The sequence below is a fragment of the Acomys russatus genome, chromosome 5 (genome assembly GCF_903995435.1).
Source record: "Acomys russatus chromosome 5, mAcoRus1.1, whole genome shotgun sequence".
In the NCBI taxonomy this organism is placed as follows: Eukaryota; Metazoa; Chordata; class Mammalia; order Rodentia; family Muridae; genus Acomys; species Acomys russatus.
In genome coordinates, this window is record NC_067141.1 from 67,611,548 (window position 1) to 67,630,801 (window position 19,254).

At 39.9% G+C, this 19,254-nt stretch overlaps 1 protein-coding gene across 1 annotated transcript in view; it reads left to right on the forward strand.

Annotated features, from left to right (window-relative positions):
• The window catches only part of Sorcs3 (sortilin related VPS10 domain containing receptor 3), a 623,313-nt gene that overhangs the window by 480,625 nt on the left and 123,434 nt on the right, over positions 1–19,254 (forward strand). The window contains exon 8 of the mRNA XM_051146759.1: positions 9,167–9,256. Within this exon, the coding sequence (XP_051002716.1) occupies positions 9,167–9,256 (90 nt within the window). The remainder of the gene's footprint in view (positions 1–9,166; positions 9,257–19,254) is intronic.

Consider the following 19,254-nt stretch of genomic DNA (forward strand, 5'->3'; position numbering starts at 1 on the left):
TTCGTGTGCTGTTGTGTCCGTCCGTCCCCGCTCTCTCTCTCTCTCCTTCTCTCTCCTCCTCCCTCTCTCTCTCTGTGTGTGTGTGTGTGTGTGTCCGTCCCTCCCTCCCTCCCCCCCCTCTCTCTCTGTGTGTGTGTGTGTCCATCCCTCTCTCTCTCTCTCTCTCTCTCTCTCTCTCTCTCTCTCTCTCTCGATGAATTTCTTCCCATGCTGTATCATCTGATGTAGCAGTAGTAGTATTCATATCTTTATCTTTCTTTGAGAAGAGGAAATCTAAATTACTTTCCAAAGTCAATAAATCAGCAAGGAGAGAAGGAAGATACAAATATATTTCTAGGGTACCAACCAATGTACTCTATTCTTGAAAACTGGAGAAAGGATATCCTTGGAAGGCACATGCTATTGGCAACTGAGTCCCTTGTTATATCTGACAAAATACAGGTGGTCAGAGATAAGCATGTTAATTCTTCCAGCCATTGTGTCCCAGACATGCACTCACTGTCCCATGGTTTTCTAGCCCATCTTCTCCCTCCTGGCATTTCTAACAAGCAGTGCCATAGTAAGTGGTCTGCCACTGGGTCTGATAAGCAGTGAAGTTGGCTTGCTAGCTGGTGATGGTGGTAGTTGCTTCAAGCGAGTTCATTACTCACCTCCCCCCATGCCCTTCCATCTCTAAAGACATGAATCATGAAAGAGATAGAAATATTGGCTTCAGTGTCAGCTTTTTTATCCCAAATCTATTCTTGGTGAAGCTATTTTGGAACTATTATGTTTGGTACCAATAAATGGTTTTATGTACAAATCTGTTTTGAAGGAGACCCAGCCTTAGCATAAGATACAGTGCTAGGTAATAGACCCACTCTTTCTAGACACAGATATAAAAGTGGGTATTACATTAATACTGCAGAGCCTCCAGGCTATAAAACGAGCAGACACCAGCAAGACAAACACTAAACTTGAAGTCAGACTGTCTAGCATAGGAGATGACTTGCTGATAGGATTCTGTGTTTTTCTAAGTGCTGCATCATTGAAAAAGACAGGTAGGAGTGACCTTAGCAAAACAGTTTGGGGACATGTACTAAAGTTACCAAGGCATTTGTTTCTTCCATGAAGAAGCTGCCATGGTAGTTGTCATCTTCATAGACACTGTAGCAAGATTTTGGTGAGCAGTATGGCTGTTCGTTGACTCTCTGTTTCTCTCTTTCTCTGTCTTCTCTCTCTCTCTCTCTCTCTCTCTCTCTCTCTCTCTCTCTGTCTGTCTCTGTCTCTCTCTCTCTCTCTCTCTCTCTCTCTCCCTTCCACCCTCCCTCTCTCTCTCCCCCCTCTCTCTCTTTTAAAGTAAGTTTTATTCTGCTGTCCAGGTTGACTTTGAACTCTGAAGATGAAGTAGTGATTGCCCCATCTCAAGCATCTGGGACTATAAGCATAAAATTGGCTCTTAGGGTCCAATATTGAGAAAACTATCTCTTTGTTGTTAAAAGAAGAAAAAAGTTCTTTGAGAGAATTTTGTAAGCAGAGAAGGGGGAAAAACTAAAAACATTGAGATGTAATTTAAATAATCCAAGTGTAATTAATGAGCAAAGAGTTTACAGAAGGCAACTCTTCATCTTAAGGCTCAAGCATCCCTTTCCTTTCCATAAGGAGAGAAAGAATGCTTGAACCATGTGACAGGCAGCTGATTTATACCTATAAGTGTAGGCATTTTTCTTCATCTGTATTATTCAAATTATATTGGGCCCAGCTCAATATACGAACTGGAAAAACTTCTAAATGTCATTTTCTGTGAAAGCAGTGGTTCTTTGTATAAGACAAATTTATTTCCATTGTGGTCCTTCTTGTCCACAAATTCTGAAAGAAGCACCATTCACTCCTGAGCAACAATGGAGCATTGATTTTTTTCAAGGACTAAGAAATTGACAGGAGTGCCACACAGGAAAGATCTGCCTTGTTGGTGGATATCCTGTCTGCCGAATTGCAAGTTGAGTGACATGGGATCTATCCCTTACCACAGAGAAGTCTGGAAGGCTCACTTGATGCAAGTTGACATAAGCTTTAAAAACCATAAATATCAGGTTCCAATTCCAGTATCTTCATTCACTGGCTGTGTATTTTGGAGTATTTTGTATAACTTTATTACATGTCAATTTTCTTTCTAAATATAAACTAAAAGGCTAGTGTGTACAGATGAACAGTACTTGACACAAGTGCTCATAAACACTATTTGCTATTAGTCTCTAGTAATAATTTTATTATCAAAAATAATAACATTAACAATTATTATTATGGATATTAAATAATTAAAGTTAAACACTATTTATAAAACAGATGCTCAAAAACATTTGTTTCTGTTCTCATATTTCCTATGCCTGCTTATAAATCCAGAATCTACAGGTTGGCTTGTGTCTATGGCAGAAATCAGTTCAACTGCTGAATTTCCAAAGAGGGCCAGGAACTAACTCACTAGCTTTTGTTTCATTTTTAGTATGCATATATCCTTCTGTTCTGTAGGAAAAGCTATCATTCAGAAACAGGGTGAATGAAAATAAATAATAAAGGATACGTCAGATTAGCTTGGCCACAGCAAGAATGAGGACAGTAAAAAGAGACAGATATATTTAATGGTCAATGCATTTATCCAAAGAAATCATTTTCACTGGCTAGGTGCCCAATTAAACCTGTAAAATGGAAATCCCGAAAATCAGATTAATGAGCCCGTCATCAGCAAGGAAAAGACGTAGCTAATTCTGTGTTTAGCATGACGGATGGGCCCAGAGCAAATAATTGGATGACATTCATCAAATGTAGAATAAAAGGTGTCATTGAAAGGAGAGTAGTAATAATCTCTGGGATTTACAGAGCTAGAAAATTTGCTTGTAAGGAAGAGGAAAGTTCATCAAAATAGATTAATAGTTGCTAAACTTTATTCCTTCCTGTGTGGTTGCCAGAGAGTTGCACAAATAATAATGGAGAGATGGCAAATGCACCAGCTGGGTATCTCCCAAGCACTTTGAAGCCTCATTCCTGAGGATGTGGTGCTGAAGACACTGTATGGAAATAAGCTTCTGACCATCCAGGACTGGAGAGAAATTTTGTATACTCGCCTGTAGTCATGAAATAGTGGAAAATGCTCAACCCACAGTCTTTGTGAATAGGCAGATTAACCCCAGAATTCTATTATTCAGTTTTTAGTATGTATTAACTTCTGGTTCATTCTGGGCCAGGGTTTGAGCAGTGGCAAGGGTAAGAAAGCCAGTGTTTCTGCCTGCCACTGTTAAAGACTACGTAATGTTGGATACATTGGCTGAGTGTTCTCTGATTCAGTCTCCTGACCTGGAAAGTGTGGCTCCACAAAGTCAAATGAGGTCAACTGTGGACTGCAACACCTTCTAGCTCATAACACTGAATGGTGGCTGTTGTTACATTTGTTTACATTACCTGATTTCTTCTAAGAAAACCTGCTTTTTAAAATGCCCCATCAATGTCATAACAGGCTGTCTAGGAATTCAGAGAAACAAACACACACGTCAATTGCAAAGCTTTACAAGCATATTTTGAAAAAGATGTAAGAAGCAAGAAAATGTGTTCTGTTTTGTAGTGAGATGAGTAAGACAGAGGAAAGATTCTTTCATCCATTTAGAGAAAGGGTGCAACTTTAGAGCTAAGCTTTCAGAGGTTCAAATCTGTGTTTTCTTGGACAAGCCACTCAGCCCCATACCTTTTGTCATGCTACCATGAGGAATAACTAGATAATTTATAAAAGTGCTAAGCGGCTTCTGGAGTGTGGTTGATGTACTCAACAAATTTTAGTTGAATCATCTCATTATTCATCATCATCATCATCATCATCGTCATCATCATCATCGTCGTCGTCGTCGTCATCTTCATCTTCATCATCATCATCGTCGTCGTCATCGTCATCATCATCATCATCATCTTCTTCATCATCATCGTCGTCGTCGTCATCTTCATCATCTTCATCATCGTCATCATCATCGTCATCTTCTTCGTCATCATCGTCGTCGTCATCATCATCGTCATCGTCATCATCATCATCATCTTTTTCATCATCATCATCGTCATCATCATCGTCGTCGTCATCGTCATCTTCTTCATCATCATCATCTATCCACAGTTGCATTGGAGATCAGCTGTGTCAATAATTTCTGCTACTGTAATAAAATACCATGTATCATGTGTGGATAGTCAACAGAGTGATTTGGTTTTCCCTGGTCCAGGGGCTTGTGAGTTCAAGATTGAGGCACTGACTGGCTGATCCATTGCCAGAGGGATCCTCATCTCCTGCTTTCAGAATGGCATCTTCAACACTGTGTCCTTTTCAATCAAAAAGGAACAACAAAGGAAGGAGGTTCTGGGGTTTCATATTACCCTAAGGCATTTATACCTCCATAAGAGAAGAATCCGAGAGACCTAAGCATCTCTTGAAAGACCCCATCTCTTAATTTTGTTGCATTTACAGACCACATTTCAATATGAAGCCTAGGAGAGACTTTAAGTGTTCAGTCAACTGTAGCCCATCCCTATATTCCCTGCCCAATGCTTGTTTATTGTCACATACAGAATGTCCTCATTCCACCTCAGTGACCTCAAGGTCTCAGCCTGTGACAAATCCACCTCGAAGTCCAAGGCTAATGCCTCATTTAAATATCACTTAAATCCCTCATGCATGGATGAGACTTAAGGTGTGATTCATCCTCCGACAAACTGCTTCCTAGCTCTGGGTTCTTACGTGGCTATAATATAGTGGTGGGTTAGATGTGGGATAAGTATTTTCATGTAAAACTGCAAAAGCAAGTAACAGGGAAAGCATCAGAGTTCAAGTAAGCCCCAAACTCAACAAATCCAACTACTTTAGTTCTGATGATTGAAAGTGATCTTTGTTTGTCCTGTCTTCCAGAGAGATGGAGGCATGGGTTGAGTCCTTATAGCTTTTATTGTTATAGCCCACACAGCATCTCTCATGGATTGAACTGGAGTACCTGTAGCTCTCCTAGGCTATCGCTCTATCATCAGTGGTATACTCCTGGAGTCTTGGGGAAAATCTCAACTCTGTTGCTTAGCTGGGACTTTCCCAAGTGGAAGCCTCTGTGTTCTGGTCATACTCTTGTCACTCCTGTCCTGGAGGGGGGTGGGGACTCAGCTGAAAACCCATGCCTGTGGCATCCTCTTCCTGGTACCCAGAACCTTTCATGGGATCCTTTGAAACTTAGCAGAGGAAGCCATACCTCTAGAGCCCTTAAACTCTGTGTGCTTGCAGAATTTGTACCACAGGAATGCCCTCAAGGTTTATTTCTTATGCTTTTCAGATATGTGGTGTGAGGCACACATGAGGCCCAGCGGGAACATCTAAAACATTCTACAGTAGAATCTGAGAAACAGAGGCTTAGGTGATGCTGGGTAGCAAGCCCCAAGGCCCTTGAACCCTTCTGTCCCCAGAGACTTGCATCTCTGTGCCTATAATGGGAGTAGTAACTTTGGAAGTCTTCCAAATGCTCCAGGGACCACTCTTCCATTCTCTTAATGAATGCCATCTGGCTTCCTTCTGTTCCTCCTAATCTCCTTATGAAATGTTCCCTTGATCACACCTTTGGCTTTCTCACCTAAACACATCTTTTCACTGTTTACATGGCCACGATTAGAATTTTCTAAATGTCTAAGTACCACTTTCCTTTTGGCATATAAACTCTGTCCAGAATTAATTCTCTCATCTCACAGTTATTGTAAGCTGTCTAGAGCCATGTGACAGCCTTAACTTTGCTGAGATGCTTCTCTCACCAAATATTCTAACTCCATACATTGAAATTCTGCTGCCCAGGAGTATCATAACACAGAGCCAGTTCAGCTAGGTTCTTTGAAGACAGCCTATCCTTCAGTATTTAGCACATTACTCCTAGTTTTCATCTGGAATTGCATTGGCATCACATTCCCTGTTCACATGCCCACCTGCATGCTGATCACAACTGCTGAAGTCGCCTCTAAGAAGACTAAAGTTTCTTCTGAAGTACTCTTCTGATTCTTCACCTTAAAGCTCTGTTTGGCTGTGCAATATGTGCTTTTTCTATCATTCATTTCAGCTTCTTAAGCCCTTTCCATATATTTTAGTGTATATTTTAGCAACCAGTCATTTCTAGTTTCAATTTATCATACCATTTCTGCTTTTATGATCAAATATCTTAAACTGAGCAACTTATAAATATTAAAAATACAATTCTCATTATGCCCAACAGGCTGGAAAGTCTAAGATCAAAGCACAGGTACATTTGTTGTCTGTAAGGGCCCTTTCTCTGCCTGTGATCTGGTGTCTTGTCTACTGTGTTCTCACATGGTTGAAGGGAGAGTGGTATGAGAGAAGCTAAATTTAGTTGTCTATAACCATTTTATAAGCCTCTTCATTAGGCCAAGTGTTCACAGATTGATCACCTTCTAAAACACCCTACCTCTTAATGTCATTGCATTGGCCATTAAATTTCAACATGTATTTTAGAAGACATGGAAACATTAAAACTATGGCACTTGTGTTGTCTAGGAAGGAAGGAAGCCACAACAGCACTATAAGATATGAAGAAACACTGATAGGAATATGTAAGGCACAAGAGTAAATGTTGACTGCCCCATGAAAAAGGGAGAGGTAAAGTTCAGATTTAAAGTTCATGTCCTGATTGACAGGACCACAGCAAATTGGTGGCAACTAAGACCTTTCCATGAACTCCTGAGGCTTGTGTTTAGGTTTAGGCATTATTGAATTTTGGCAAGTGCAAAGATGTACATAGACATGGTAAAGTTGTGGAGGCATTTTAATATCTGTGCAAGATTCTGTGGTAATGTAAGTACTTGGGGGAACTTCCTGTGGTTCCTAATAAGTTAGAGCATTCCATGGGACACAGGAACCATGATCTATTTTCATTACTGAAGCATGTATGTTCCAAGCTGTGTGTGTGAGATTGTGTGTGACAGTCTGTGCCAAGAGGTAGATTTGGTGAGGTTCTATAGAGAACTAGATTTTAAGGATAGCATATATTTGGGATGCTTAAATATTACCTCATGTATGAGATCGCTTTTGCGGGCTGATAAAATGCCTTAGGACAAAATAGAGGTGAAAACTAGACAACAGCGTGAATGAATTAAATCCTATTGAATTGCACACTTTTAAAAGGTTTAATTATAGAATTTTCATATCCATTAAAATTATCACCACTGTGAATAATAGGAGTCAGGAAGTTTAGGTGAGGTGAATATGAATTTCTGTTAAAGATCTAGTTCTCAGGTATTCCAAATGTACTTCTCAGATATCAAATGCACCAAGAACCTTAGTAGAAAAGAAAAATCCGTTGACTCCACCCAAACTCAATTGAGTCAGACATGGGGCCCAGCAGTCTGAGTTTTAACAAGCTATCCAGTGATTTTGAAACACGGTAAAGCTCAAAACTATTGATCTAGTTTTTTTGATTGGCAGGTATGTTTATATGTGTTGGCTTTATAGTTAAAATAGGACAAACAAATGCATAGGGTCATGCAAGGTCTAAGGGTGTCTACCGACCTAGGCTTAAGAGTAACATTTAAATCTGATTCTATGAAATTAATGATTATTTTAAAAATGAGAAATTTACCATGATCCATCAATCTCAATATGTAACACCCACTTCTAAATCAATACAAAACAATGTAGACTTATAACAAGTACTTTAGAAAAATAAAAATAAAAGTTCTACAATTTAAAAAACTATAAATATCATTAGAAAATGGAGGAGGAGGGCTCCCCCTTTCTGAGGAGTAGGGGAGGAGGATGGGGGAGAGAAGGAGGGAGGGCAGGACCAAAGGAGATGAGGGAGGGGGCTGCTATCAGCATGTAAAGGGAATACATTAAAAAAGTTAAATTTAAGGAAAAAAAAACAACAACAACAAAAGGGAAAGAAAATAGATACTTAGGAAGAGCCCTAAACATCAAGGAGTTAACCCGTTTCCCATCTTCATTTATAACCTGAACTTCCGCACCAGGCTTTTCACAGGCTCTGCCTTATGCTGAGTCTAACATCTTCTCTACCTGGCAACTTGGAGTACCTGCTTTGGGGTCTTCCAGTCTGAATTGGAATCTGAGGAAGAGAGCCATGGAAGAAGCCATCTTTTAGAGAGTGAGGAGTGATGGGTGTCTTTCAATAGAGATGTTATACCCCACTGCTCCCAGCAGTTGCTGGGGATGGCTGTCAGCTTTGGACAGGAGTGAGGGGACTGGCTGCTCTCCAGCACGTACTCAGGCCTTGGTGAGATGGAAGCATGTGCTTGGCGTAATTGCCTCCACAGCAGTCTGGTTGCTATTGTCCTCCTGCAATTTTCTCTGAGCAGGCCATGCTATCTTCTTCTGTGAATATTAATTTCTCCTGAGTTAGGATAATTGGACCAAGAGCAGCCCTCTGCAGAGCTGTGCCATATTGGCAGGACTTCTCCACAAACCCAAGCCTGGGGACCAAGTTTTGGAGTGGTTCCATGGTCATCTAATGAAGGGTCCATCCTTTGCCAAGCGAGGTGGCAGAGCTCATTCCTGTCCTCATAGCTCTGAACAAACGGAGGTTTATGAATTCCATGTCTGGACGTTTCCTCTTACCTTCAACGCATTTAATCAGCTTGCACATGGGAAGGATCAATAAACATCTGCACAATGTGGGGATTTATGAATATGAATGAAAAAGTGTGACTGTCAGAAGTGAAGTTAAATTTCATAGTAATGATGCTTTGAGCCATGCTAGTAATTTAGATTGCAAACAATGCGTATGATCATCGCGTTGTGGTTGCAATGTATTAATAAATTGTTAAAAATAACATACTGGACAAATAGATCATGATGGAAACTAATGCTGACAGTTTCTTTGTTTTCAGTGGGAAATACACATTAGGTATGTTTCATCTGCAAAGCACAGTGACAAGTCCTCACTTAGAAATTTAGGAAATTGGGAACGATTAATGTAACTGTGTACTTATTGCTTCAACACCATGATGCAGAAACCCTTCAGGATGTCATGGGATCAGATACTCAACACTAACGTTAGATATACTTGAAAAATAATTTTGAGCGTACTTTGGTTGTTTTTGAACAGGACAATATTTCTCACCTTCTGGCTTCATTTGATCTCTTCTTGTTTCCCCCATGATCCAGGTAACCATAGGTGGAAGAGCCAGCTACTACGTGTCCTATCGAAGAGAAGCCTTTGCCCAGATAAAGCTGCCCAAGTACTCCTTGCCAAAGGTAATGCACACAGCACTTGCTATCCTGAGACTTGCTAGACAAAACTGGAGATGGAGAAGCTGCCTCTGTGGATTGCAGGAAGCCATTGGCGTTTAGTCCGGAAAGCTCCTGAAGGATTTGGCCATTGTTCATGACGGTGTATTCCTTTCTTAGCAGCGTGCCAGGCATGGGTTTGATTTCCTGTAATTCAAGCATGTGGTGTGATATTGGGCTCTTTGCCAAGAGTTAGAAAGAAAGAAATACTGGCTTTGAAACCAGTCTCTTCAGAGGGTCCTCCTTTCTACAGCAGTGTTATTGACGAACAGAAGGCAAGTTTGTGAGAATGGAGCACAACTGCTATGTGTTTACGTGAACGTGCACAGAGACGTCGCATGCTTTCCTTGCTTCTCTTTGCATTTTAAGGGTAAATGTGGGCACCACCACCTATGTTTCTGCTCCACTCTGTCACTGGCTAGATAAAACGTCCTAACCTGCTGGAAAAATAAGAAATGGTGACATTTCAGCTTTTCCATTGGGACATTATGGAGCTTATTCTGTGGATCCCTCTTTATGTGAACACCAGCTTCTAGGTGAAGATTGGTCTTGTAAATTCATTGTGATCAAAACCAGGATGTGATGACATCACTTAACAGGGCTGCATGGAAGCTATCTAGGGTGTACACTTACCATGTCATATGACAAAAAGACATCGGCTTCTAAGATGAGGCTAGAAAACATTGTGAAAGGCTACCTGAGCACAGAGGTGGGAGAGTTACAGGATAAGAAGGTAAATCACTTTATGTCCCCTGATATTTTATATTCAGTTATGGGTGTATTCATTCCAACCCATATTAATTCTTTCTTTTATTAGTTCATTCAGTTTTTCTTCCATTTCAGTGGGCAATCTGTGCTAAACATTGAAGTGTTTATTAGAATTCAAGTTATAAAACTCAGTCTCTCTCTTCTTTTTATTATTTGCCCAAATTATTAATTTTAAATGTTTTTAATTGAAATATAATTTCATTATTCCCCACCCACTTCCACCCCCCCCCTTCCCCTACCAGATACCTTCCCCTGAACCCATCTTGTACCCTGACTCTCAAGTTCACGCTCTCTTTTTCTTTGATTATTTTGTCATATGAGTATTGTTTGTATATGTGAGTGCAAAGATATACACATACACATATATGCATATGCCATATTTTTTAGACCATAAGATGCACTTCCTCCAAAAAAGTGTGGGGAGGAATTAAGGTGTGCCTTATGGTCCGATTGCTGTTTTTACTGTTTTTCTTATTTTACTGTTCTATAGTCTGACATTCTTATAGTCCAAAAGATATGGTACACATATCCATATGGCATACCCTGCTATGCCATTGTTTTTGTTTGTGTGGATATGGATTGTAAGACTGAGAACTCCACATTAGAAAAACCAATGAGGCTCATCCTTAGGAGAGGCAATCAAACAAGACAAAGCCTAAGCCTGGCTTCTGTGATTTGATGCAAGGGAAAGTAAGTTGGTAGCAGGACAGGAGTTGGTCAGAAGCACTTTGACGGGAAGCCTCTATGTTCCTTCGATGCAAAGCACAGAGCATGCCAATGGGCCACATTTTGAGGTACCAAGTTCTGAGTCACATATAGGAGGAAGAAAGGCTTGTCAAACCTGGAAATGACTTGCTCATGTTCAGAAGCAATATTGGGACAAAACTGTGCCGTTTGCTTCAGCAGTAGATATGACATTAGATGGTTAACATTGTGTTGTAGCTTGACTACATTTTCTACATGCATTAACTCAATTTCTTGAACTTTGCACATTTTCCAAGTATCAAAATATTCATAAGCAATAGAAATCAAATAAGTATAAATTTAATAACATATTCTAAAAACATTAAGGCTGGCTAGAATAGTAAATATGATAACAAATATTTCTTACCTTCTAAAATCAAATAAATATAAATTTAATCAAATACCATAAAACACTTTAAAAAACTGAGCTAGCCATGTATTGAACGGTGAATGCAATACAAATGTTTTCTGCCTGGTAAAGCCTGTACTCCAGTAGACAACCAACATCAACTAAGCCAGTGTACGTATAAGGAGCATCCTAGAAGCCTAAGGACCATTTTTGGACAAAAGCCACTGAATACGGTTAGTGAGAGCAACTTTCCAAGAAGGTTATGTTTAAAATAATATAAGAAAAATATTAAATTCAGCATGTAAACAAGAGTAGGTTGGAAGTGCAAGGCTGATAGATAATATAATCACGTCTTTTTATCTCAGAGGAATTGGTACCACGACATGTGCAGATGTCAAAAGTCATAGATGACTAAGTCTTTTGTATAGCTAGTATGGCATAGCATTTTCATATAACCTATGCATAGCCTTCCCAAATACTTAAAATCATCTTCAAATCTCATGCCTTATTATTTAGGGGGTCATAAGAAGTAGCATGCTGTATTTATTTAACAGAGGTGAGTAATTAACTGCACTTTGACCTCTGGAGGACAGGTATAGCGAAGAACAACTACACATGCAAAGGCCTTGTTTTAAGAGCAAACATGGTTCCTTTAAGAAAGTTAAAATATGCCTTGTGAAGTTTGGTTGCAGAATTTGGCAGAATGGCAGATGTAAAGGGAAGATCCCATATTAAATAGCTTTAGGGTGCATGGAGACTGTGGAGCCTGGTTTCTGATTTCATAGTCTCCCATGACTAGGTTTTGTGGGAAAATTATTCAGGATGGTGGTTGCAGGATGTACCCAGCAATTAATCTAAACCCAGCCAGGAAACCAGGATGAGAGAATGAAGGGAAAGCAAAAATTCAGCTATGATTTTTCTAAAGGAGATGCTGTGGTCCAGAGCCTGCAGGTCTCTGTACCTTTATCTAAACTATGTGTTTCAGAAACCTTTGAAACCGTCTGTCCACCATAAGGATATTAAGGATACATTTGCCTCTGTATGAGTGCATATTTTATGAAATTTTAACCTTTTTAGGAAAGCAATAGTCAGTCTCTTAGGCATGTGGCTGCAGGTTGAGTACCAATGAGGCCCTGAATTGATTTCCACCCAGAGCATCCATTAATGATTAGCAACCCCATGGAGACTGTTGCGGAGGCGTTTCAAACCACTCATGCAGCCCCTTCATAGAAGAGCATCCAGTTAGACTACTCATTAATATGAGACTGCTGTGAACGTAGCTGGATGGTGATCGATCATTTTATTAGCTGGTGTTGGCCCAGATTTTCATAATCAGGGCTAAGGAGCTAAGGGCAGAGGGAGTGACGGGAGATTAGTTCTTTCTATTGTTTAAAAAATATTGAAATGACTTTGAACATATTGTTGCTGTTTCATGCAGCGCTGTAGCTGCTGTTAGGTGTCTTGGGTAAAAACAGAAGGACGGAAAAGTTTCTCGTTATCACTGCCCTCACACTCTGTTCCCAGCCTATCTGCTCAGCACATGCACACCCTGACTGCAGAGCATTTTGCAGAGGATGAGATGAGCTATGTTCATGATGAGCAGGACTATTGAAATGAGGAGCAGTGTGCCAAAGCTTCCGTAGCTCCGTTGCTGGGCACTGGGCTGAGGCTCTCACCCTGTAGGCATGACACTTGTGCACCAATCAGAAAGCATGGTGGGAGTCAGTGGGAGCAGTGGCAGGAAAAAGTGGTTGAACTTCTGAGCAGATGCCTAAATGTCCCTTCGACCTCAGCCACTAACTGAGGAGCCTGGGTCTGCTTCCACAGCAAAATGAGATAAGGATTCTGCTGTGTCCTTATCTAATGACTCACGCATGTCCAGTGTCAAGGGCTCAGTAAATCTAAAGAACACCTGTTACTTAGGGGAAAACAATGCCGATGCCCTTACACTAAGCTTGTAAAGAACTTAATCTCAGACAGCACTGGCCTCCAGATTACTTAAAGCTGTCACTGTACTCCCCTGAGCCAGGCATAGCCATTTTAGTCACCTTAGAGTCTAATTTTTTTCCCTTAAGTTGCAGCTCTAAAAGTCATTTATACAAGAGAAATGTTTTTTCCCTAAATGTATTTGGGTTCTGGTGACACCCCTAAATTTTACTTGGGCCCCATGATTCTGGAAAACAGCCAAAGTTAAGAAACCTACCTCCATTTTGTGTTTGGAGGTTTGCTCTTCATGAGATTGTGTAAAACCCAGATGTCTGGATTGCTAATCTGTAACAAGGCCCGATTCAAACTCTTGCTCTCCTAAGTGATTAGCTGAACTGTTGTCCTACTAACTAATGTGGAAAAAAATGCCTGATAATTTGACTTGGCCAAAATTAAATCTGGCTTTTCTATTGCCCTCTGTCCTTGAACTTTGCCCACCCTCAAATGTGTACAGGCAACTGAGAGCTTGGACAAACAGTGCAAAAGGGGCACCCATCTGCCCGGCCTTTCAACATTTCTGAGTATCACCTGGCCTCAAAGATAACACCTCCTTCAGTTGATCCATCATGTCATCTGCCTGCCATGCTACACATGCAGTCCTTTTTTTATTTTATATTTATTTTTTATGGTATGTTTTATTATTTGTATTATTGTTGTTATTTTAAAATATATTTTATTAATTTATTCATATTACATCTAAAGTTTTCCCATCCCTTGTATCCCCCCACTCCTCCCTCCCTCCCATTTCCCCCTTATGCTTCTCCCCTATGACTGTGATTAAGGGGGACTTCCTCCTCCTGTATATGCTCATAGGGTATCAAGTCTCTTCTTGGTAGCCTGCTATCCTTCCTCTGAGTGCCACCAGGCCTCCTCATCCAAGGAACTTGGTCAAATATGGGGCACCAGAGTTCATGTGAAAGTCAGACCCCACTCTCCACTCAATTGTGGAGAATTTCCTGTCAATTGGCTAGATATGGGTAGGGGTTCGAAGTTTACTGGATGTTTGAGCAGGACCCCTGGGCTCAGATCTTCCCATCATAATGTTCTTGTAGGTTTCTAGAACCCTCTGGATCTTTCTGTTTCCCCATTCTCCCATGCTTCTCTCACCTAGAGTCCCAATAAGATGTCCTCCCCTCTGTCCCACTTTCCTGGTAAGTGAAGACTTTTCATGGGACATATCCCTTGGACTAGTGTCCAGATATAAGTGAGTATATATCATTTGACTCTTTCTGTAAGCAACTGTTGGGGTTGGGGAGAAGGTTTTTGTAGATAAAATGCTTGTCATGCAAGTGTGAGAGTTCAGAACCTCAATAGAATTATGTGTTCTAACATATAATCCCTCTTTTGTAAAAAGGGAGTCAGGGGGTCCCCTTAAGCAAGCTTGTCAAACTATACTATGTTCTCAGGGTTTAGCAAAGCACCTTGCCTCAGTAACAAAGTAGAGAGTCATTGAGGAAGAAGACACTGGAAGTCACTTCTTGTCTCTGAACACATGCACCTACACCCATGTGAATACAAATACACATAAATGCACATGCCACACACATACACATGCAACAAAGACTAACTGAAGAATATAGACATTTTAAAAAACCAAATAAAAAGAAATTTAAAAGCAATTCTCAGCAAGGCATGATGGTACCTGTTTATTATCCATCTCAGGACTTGGGGGGTAGAGGCAGGAGGATCTGCAGCATCAGCCTAGCCTTGGCCATGTAGTGAGTTTGAAGTCAGCCTACGATACATTAAACCCTTTTGTAAAACTAAACTGAACAAAAGCAGTTCTTTCTGGAGTACTTGCAGATATTATATCAGAGTCTGCAATAGTTTTTTTTTTTATTTTTTATTTTTTATTATTATCTAAACTGGACTTTGCAGTCACTTGACAATAGAATGTAGTTAGTGCCATTGTGAGTAATAAAAGACATGTGGGAGATATTTCTCTAACATTATTATAAAAACAGTGACAAGGATCTTATCTTTTGTCTCCTTAACTTTCACATATCCGGTAGGTCACAGCCATTGTTCTTAAGGATTTATGTGTAATCCTAATCAGTTAGCTCATTCCCATCCACTCTTTCATCCATTGCTAGCTCCCGTTGGTCCTCCCATCCACTCACTCAGTGTGTCCTTAAATTCCTGCAGCCATCTTTACTAGTGACCACCCATGTGTCAAACCAACCCTTACATCTCTGTACTTCATCTTCTTCTACCTCTGTGGGGTCTTTGGTTTAATGGCCCCCTCCCAAGTCCACACTGATGCTCTTCCTCTTTCTCTGTGCCCTCCTTCTAACTCTCTTACATAGTAAAGAGTCTTAAATTCTTACAGTCTGAATGTTCTCTGAGTGACGTCATCACTTCTTTATAGGCAGCTGCAGTGCACATCTCACCACCACCGACCATTTAGTGGAGCTGCTGCCTAGTCAGGGCTCATCCTTTCAGCAGTCTGGTTTAAGAAGCCCAGAAACGACCTGGGATCCATTTTGTATTCCTTGTGCCTCAACTTTCTCTTTATTTACTTTCATACCCCATTATTTACTTTGTAAACTTTTTGTTCTGTGTGTACTCTACAGAAAATTCTTTGGAAAATATTAGAGACAAAATAATAAATAAGATTTTTTTTTTTGCTCCCTGGAAGCTTAGTATCCAATAAGAGAGATATTAAGATAAATAATTATGTGTGATTACTTATTACTAATCACAAACATAATACGTGATATCTAAAAACAAGGAGGCCTGTCTTACAAGTCAGACACTGTAGATGTGTTCTCCTTTTCCTCAGTAATTCTCCAAATAGCCCACAATCCATTTTATAGAGAGAGCACCAAGATCCTACTTCTGTAGCGCAGGTCTTCACATGCATTATATTTCCTGCCAAATAAGGGTTAAATGTGCTTCACAAAAACACTTGTGATGTAACCCCACTCTTCCTACCTCCTACCTGGGGAGATGTGCGGAACCTTAACCCTGTACCCTTGAGTACTCCTCACTCTCTCACCTGTAACCCTTTCTTCCTTGTTGTGTATGTTGCTTTAGTATAGCATTCAGTTACGATTGAGAAAATCCAGGAAGGTGTGTAATGTCTTCACCATTGGGGTGTCTGCATAGGGACACCTTCCTTGGTGAAGGCTTTATTTAATCTTTTATTCTTCTTCCTACTTTCAGTGTGGTGTCCAAGAAGATAGAAAATACTTAATCATTTAAGTGTCTAGGTAAATTTTTAGAGGGTTTTAAGGGGCACAGGATATTAAAACAAACAAACAAACAGAGAAGCATTTTCATCAGTGTGTACTTCAGAAGATCTAGTTTTTGTTTTGCCCTGTTTTGAAAAGAAAGTACTTTTTTTTTTTTTTTTTAAATCTAAATCATTGTTGAAATGGTAGGGAGTATTATTGATTGCTGCCTTCCAAATCATGTATGTTCTGACTTCTGAGGCTTTTCAAGTTGTTGCAACATTAGCAAGTTTCCCTGTGTTCTAAGTAGTTTTCCATCCTGTATTTTCACCCTTTATCACCAAAACTCTTCCCACATGTTCCCAGGACCAGCAAACAAGAAAGTAATGTGTACTCTGCAATCAAACTGAGGTAGCTCCATTAGAGAAAATATTCTGTGATTGTTCAGAACCCTGTTGGACTAATTTTTAACTAATACACTCTTTTCATGAAATATTTAATATTCCAGCTATTATCTGTTGATTTCTGTTTAGCTGTAGATTGTTTAGAAAGAATTCATATGCAAGCATGAGCTACCTCTGGCCCATGGTTGTCTGTACCCTAAAATAGCTATGATGTGGCCTAATACAATGTTGTGCACTTACTTAAGACAGTATTACATTTAAAAAATTGTGATTCCATTGTGTGGTTCTTTAATGAGAAATATTTTTTTGTAGATAATAATGTCATGTTGCAATATTAGAAAGTTGTACATGATTGGTCAAATATTTCAAAATGATTCCATAGGATCATCTGGGAAACTTGTTCACATGATAAAATATAAGTTTTTTTCTCCACGGGGCATTTTTAGTCACAATCTCATAGAGTGAAACCTATTCCTGCATGCTTTGATCTCAAGGTCAGACTGGGCTGTTATCCTTCTATCCCAGCTATTTAGAAGGTAGACATAGGAAGATTGTTTCAGTTTAGGACTTCAAGGCCAGCCTGGGCATCTTAGATACAGGGTCTATTGCTGTGATTAAAAACACCCTGGTAGAAATAACTTAAGGGAAAGGGGGACTTGTTTTGGTTCATAAATCAAGAATACAGTCTCTTGTGGCAGGCAAGTCACAGTAGGAGATTGAAACACATGGTCACATTGAACACAGAGTCAAGAAGCAGAGAGCAGTAACCGCTTGTGCTCAGCTTACTTTCTCCTTTCTATACAAGTGGGGATTCAAGCCCAAGGAATGGTGCCACCCACAGTGAGTCTTCTAATGTTAAGTAACCTAATCAACATAATCTACCGCTGGCATGTGCAAAGGTATGTTTGCCCACGTAAGTATAGCTCTGGAGTTGACTATCAAAGTCATCCATTGTACGCTGTAGCAGAGTAAAAGCCCTGCCTCTTCAATGAGAAAATAATGAAGATTTTGATGAAGATCTGTAGGTCATTTTGGCTCAGTGAAGTTATATCTTTAGCAATATATTTCTCAGGAAGGCAATATATATATATTCATAAACATGAGAGATGTTCTACCTTCTTATGCTAGAGGCTGAGGACCTGGTCACCAGCTGCCACAGCCCCAGGATAGTATTTACCTAATATTGACTCACAGTAAAGCTGGATGCCACTAACCCTGACCATTGCATGGTGTTCTAAGTTGTTTTCTCCCCCACTTATTTTACATTAGTTTAGCCGAAAATAACTTAGCTCATTCATTTTTATGACCAAAACATCTGGGAAAACCCAAGCATTTCTATTGCATTTTTAACAGGGTAAGTGAATTTAATTTGAATTTCCTGCAGCTGCTGTTTCCCCTCCTACTGGGTTCTTGGGCATTCATTCCATATCTACACAACACAATTTCATCGCATGGTTTTCAGGGGTAAAATGTCTTTCTATTTTAAAGCAGTTCAGCAGGAACCTGTAATTCTACAAAAGCAAGTTAAGTCTGAGTCAAGGTAACCTAGAAAGTTCAAGGGTAGGGAGGGGGCTACTGACAAGTGACCTCTAATAAAAGGTCTAGACTTTGTTTTTCTACTTTTTCTACCTTTCAGTTTTCCAGATTAGATGGCTTGTTCTTTAATAAAATGGGGAAGGGGCTGACTTCAGTGCAGACATTGAAGACACTGTTGCCCCTTTCACTTGAAATGGATTCTGGGAAAGATTCTGATTATTGGTTTGCTGTTGGCTCCAGTTACCAGTGATGTTGTTATCTCTGCATCTCTCCACAGATACAAGTATGGTCCTTAATCCATGTCCTGTTACACTCCCTACACACTATGTCCATGCATTTTAATGTCATCACTTTAAACAGATGTATAACGATGTCACATGCTCCCCTAATTAAATGCATATTCTTTTGGTATGGGTGTAAAGGTGTCCTTCTTATGCAGTGCCTAGCCATGTATGTGGTATAGTTTTTGTAAACTGTTTTTGAATTGTGAGCTATTAAATTAGATGTTAGGAATAATATTGACCAGGATTAGAAACTAAAATGAATGCAAGGACTGTAAACGTAATGCTAGCATGCAAAGAGTAGACCATAATAACATAGGTTTATCCAGGATGGAGACCCCAGTGGTGCCATGTCCATCTAGAAGCCTGGAGATTTAGGTTTTCATACAGGCCAAACTGACATTTGCAATCATTCTTTACTTTACTGGTTGCTAGTTTAAAATCATTGATAACTTGCTCTGGTACGACAGTGTGTGTCTAATCTTACTGTAACTTGCTATGCTGTGTTCGGTTGATATCCCTAGGGGTCCTGCTCTTTTCTGAAGGAAAACAGAGAAGGAGTGGATTTGAGGGAAGAGGGGAAGGGAGTTGCAGGAGTGGAAGGGGAAACTGAGCTCAGGATATAATATATGAAAGATGAATAACATCAAAAAAAAAAAAAAAAAAAAAAAAAAAGAACAGAAGAAAACCACTGATCTACAAACTATGCATTCAAATGAAGCTC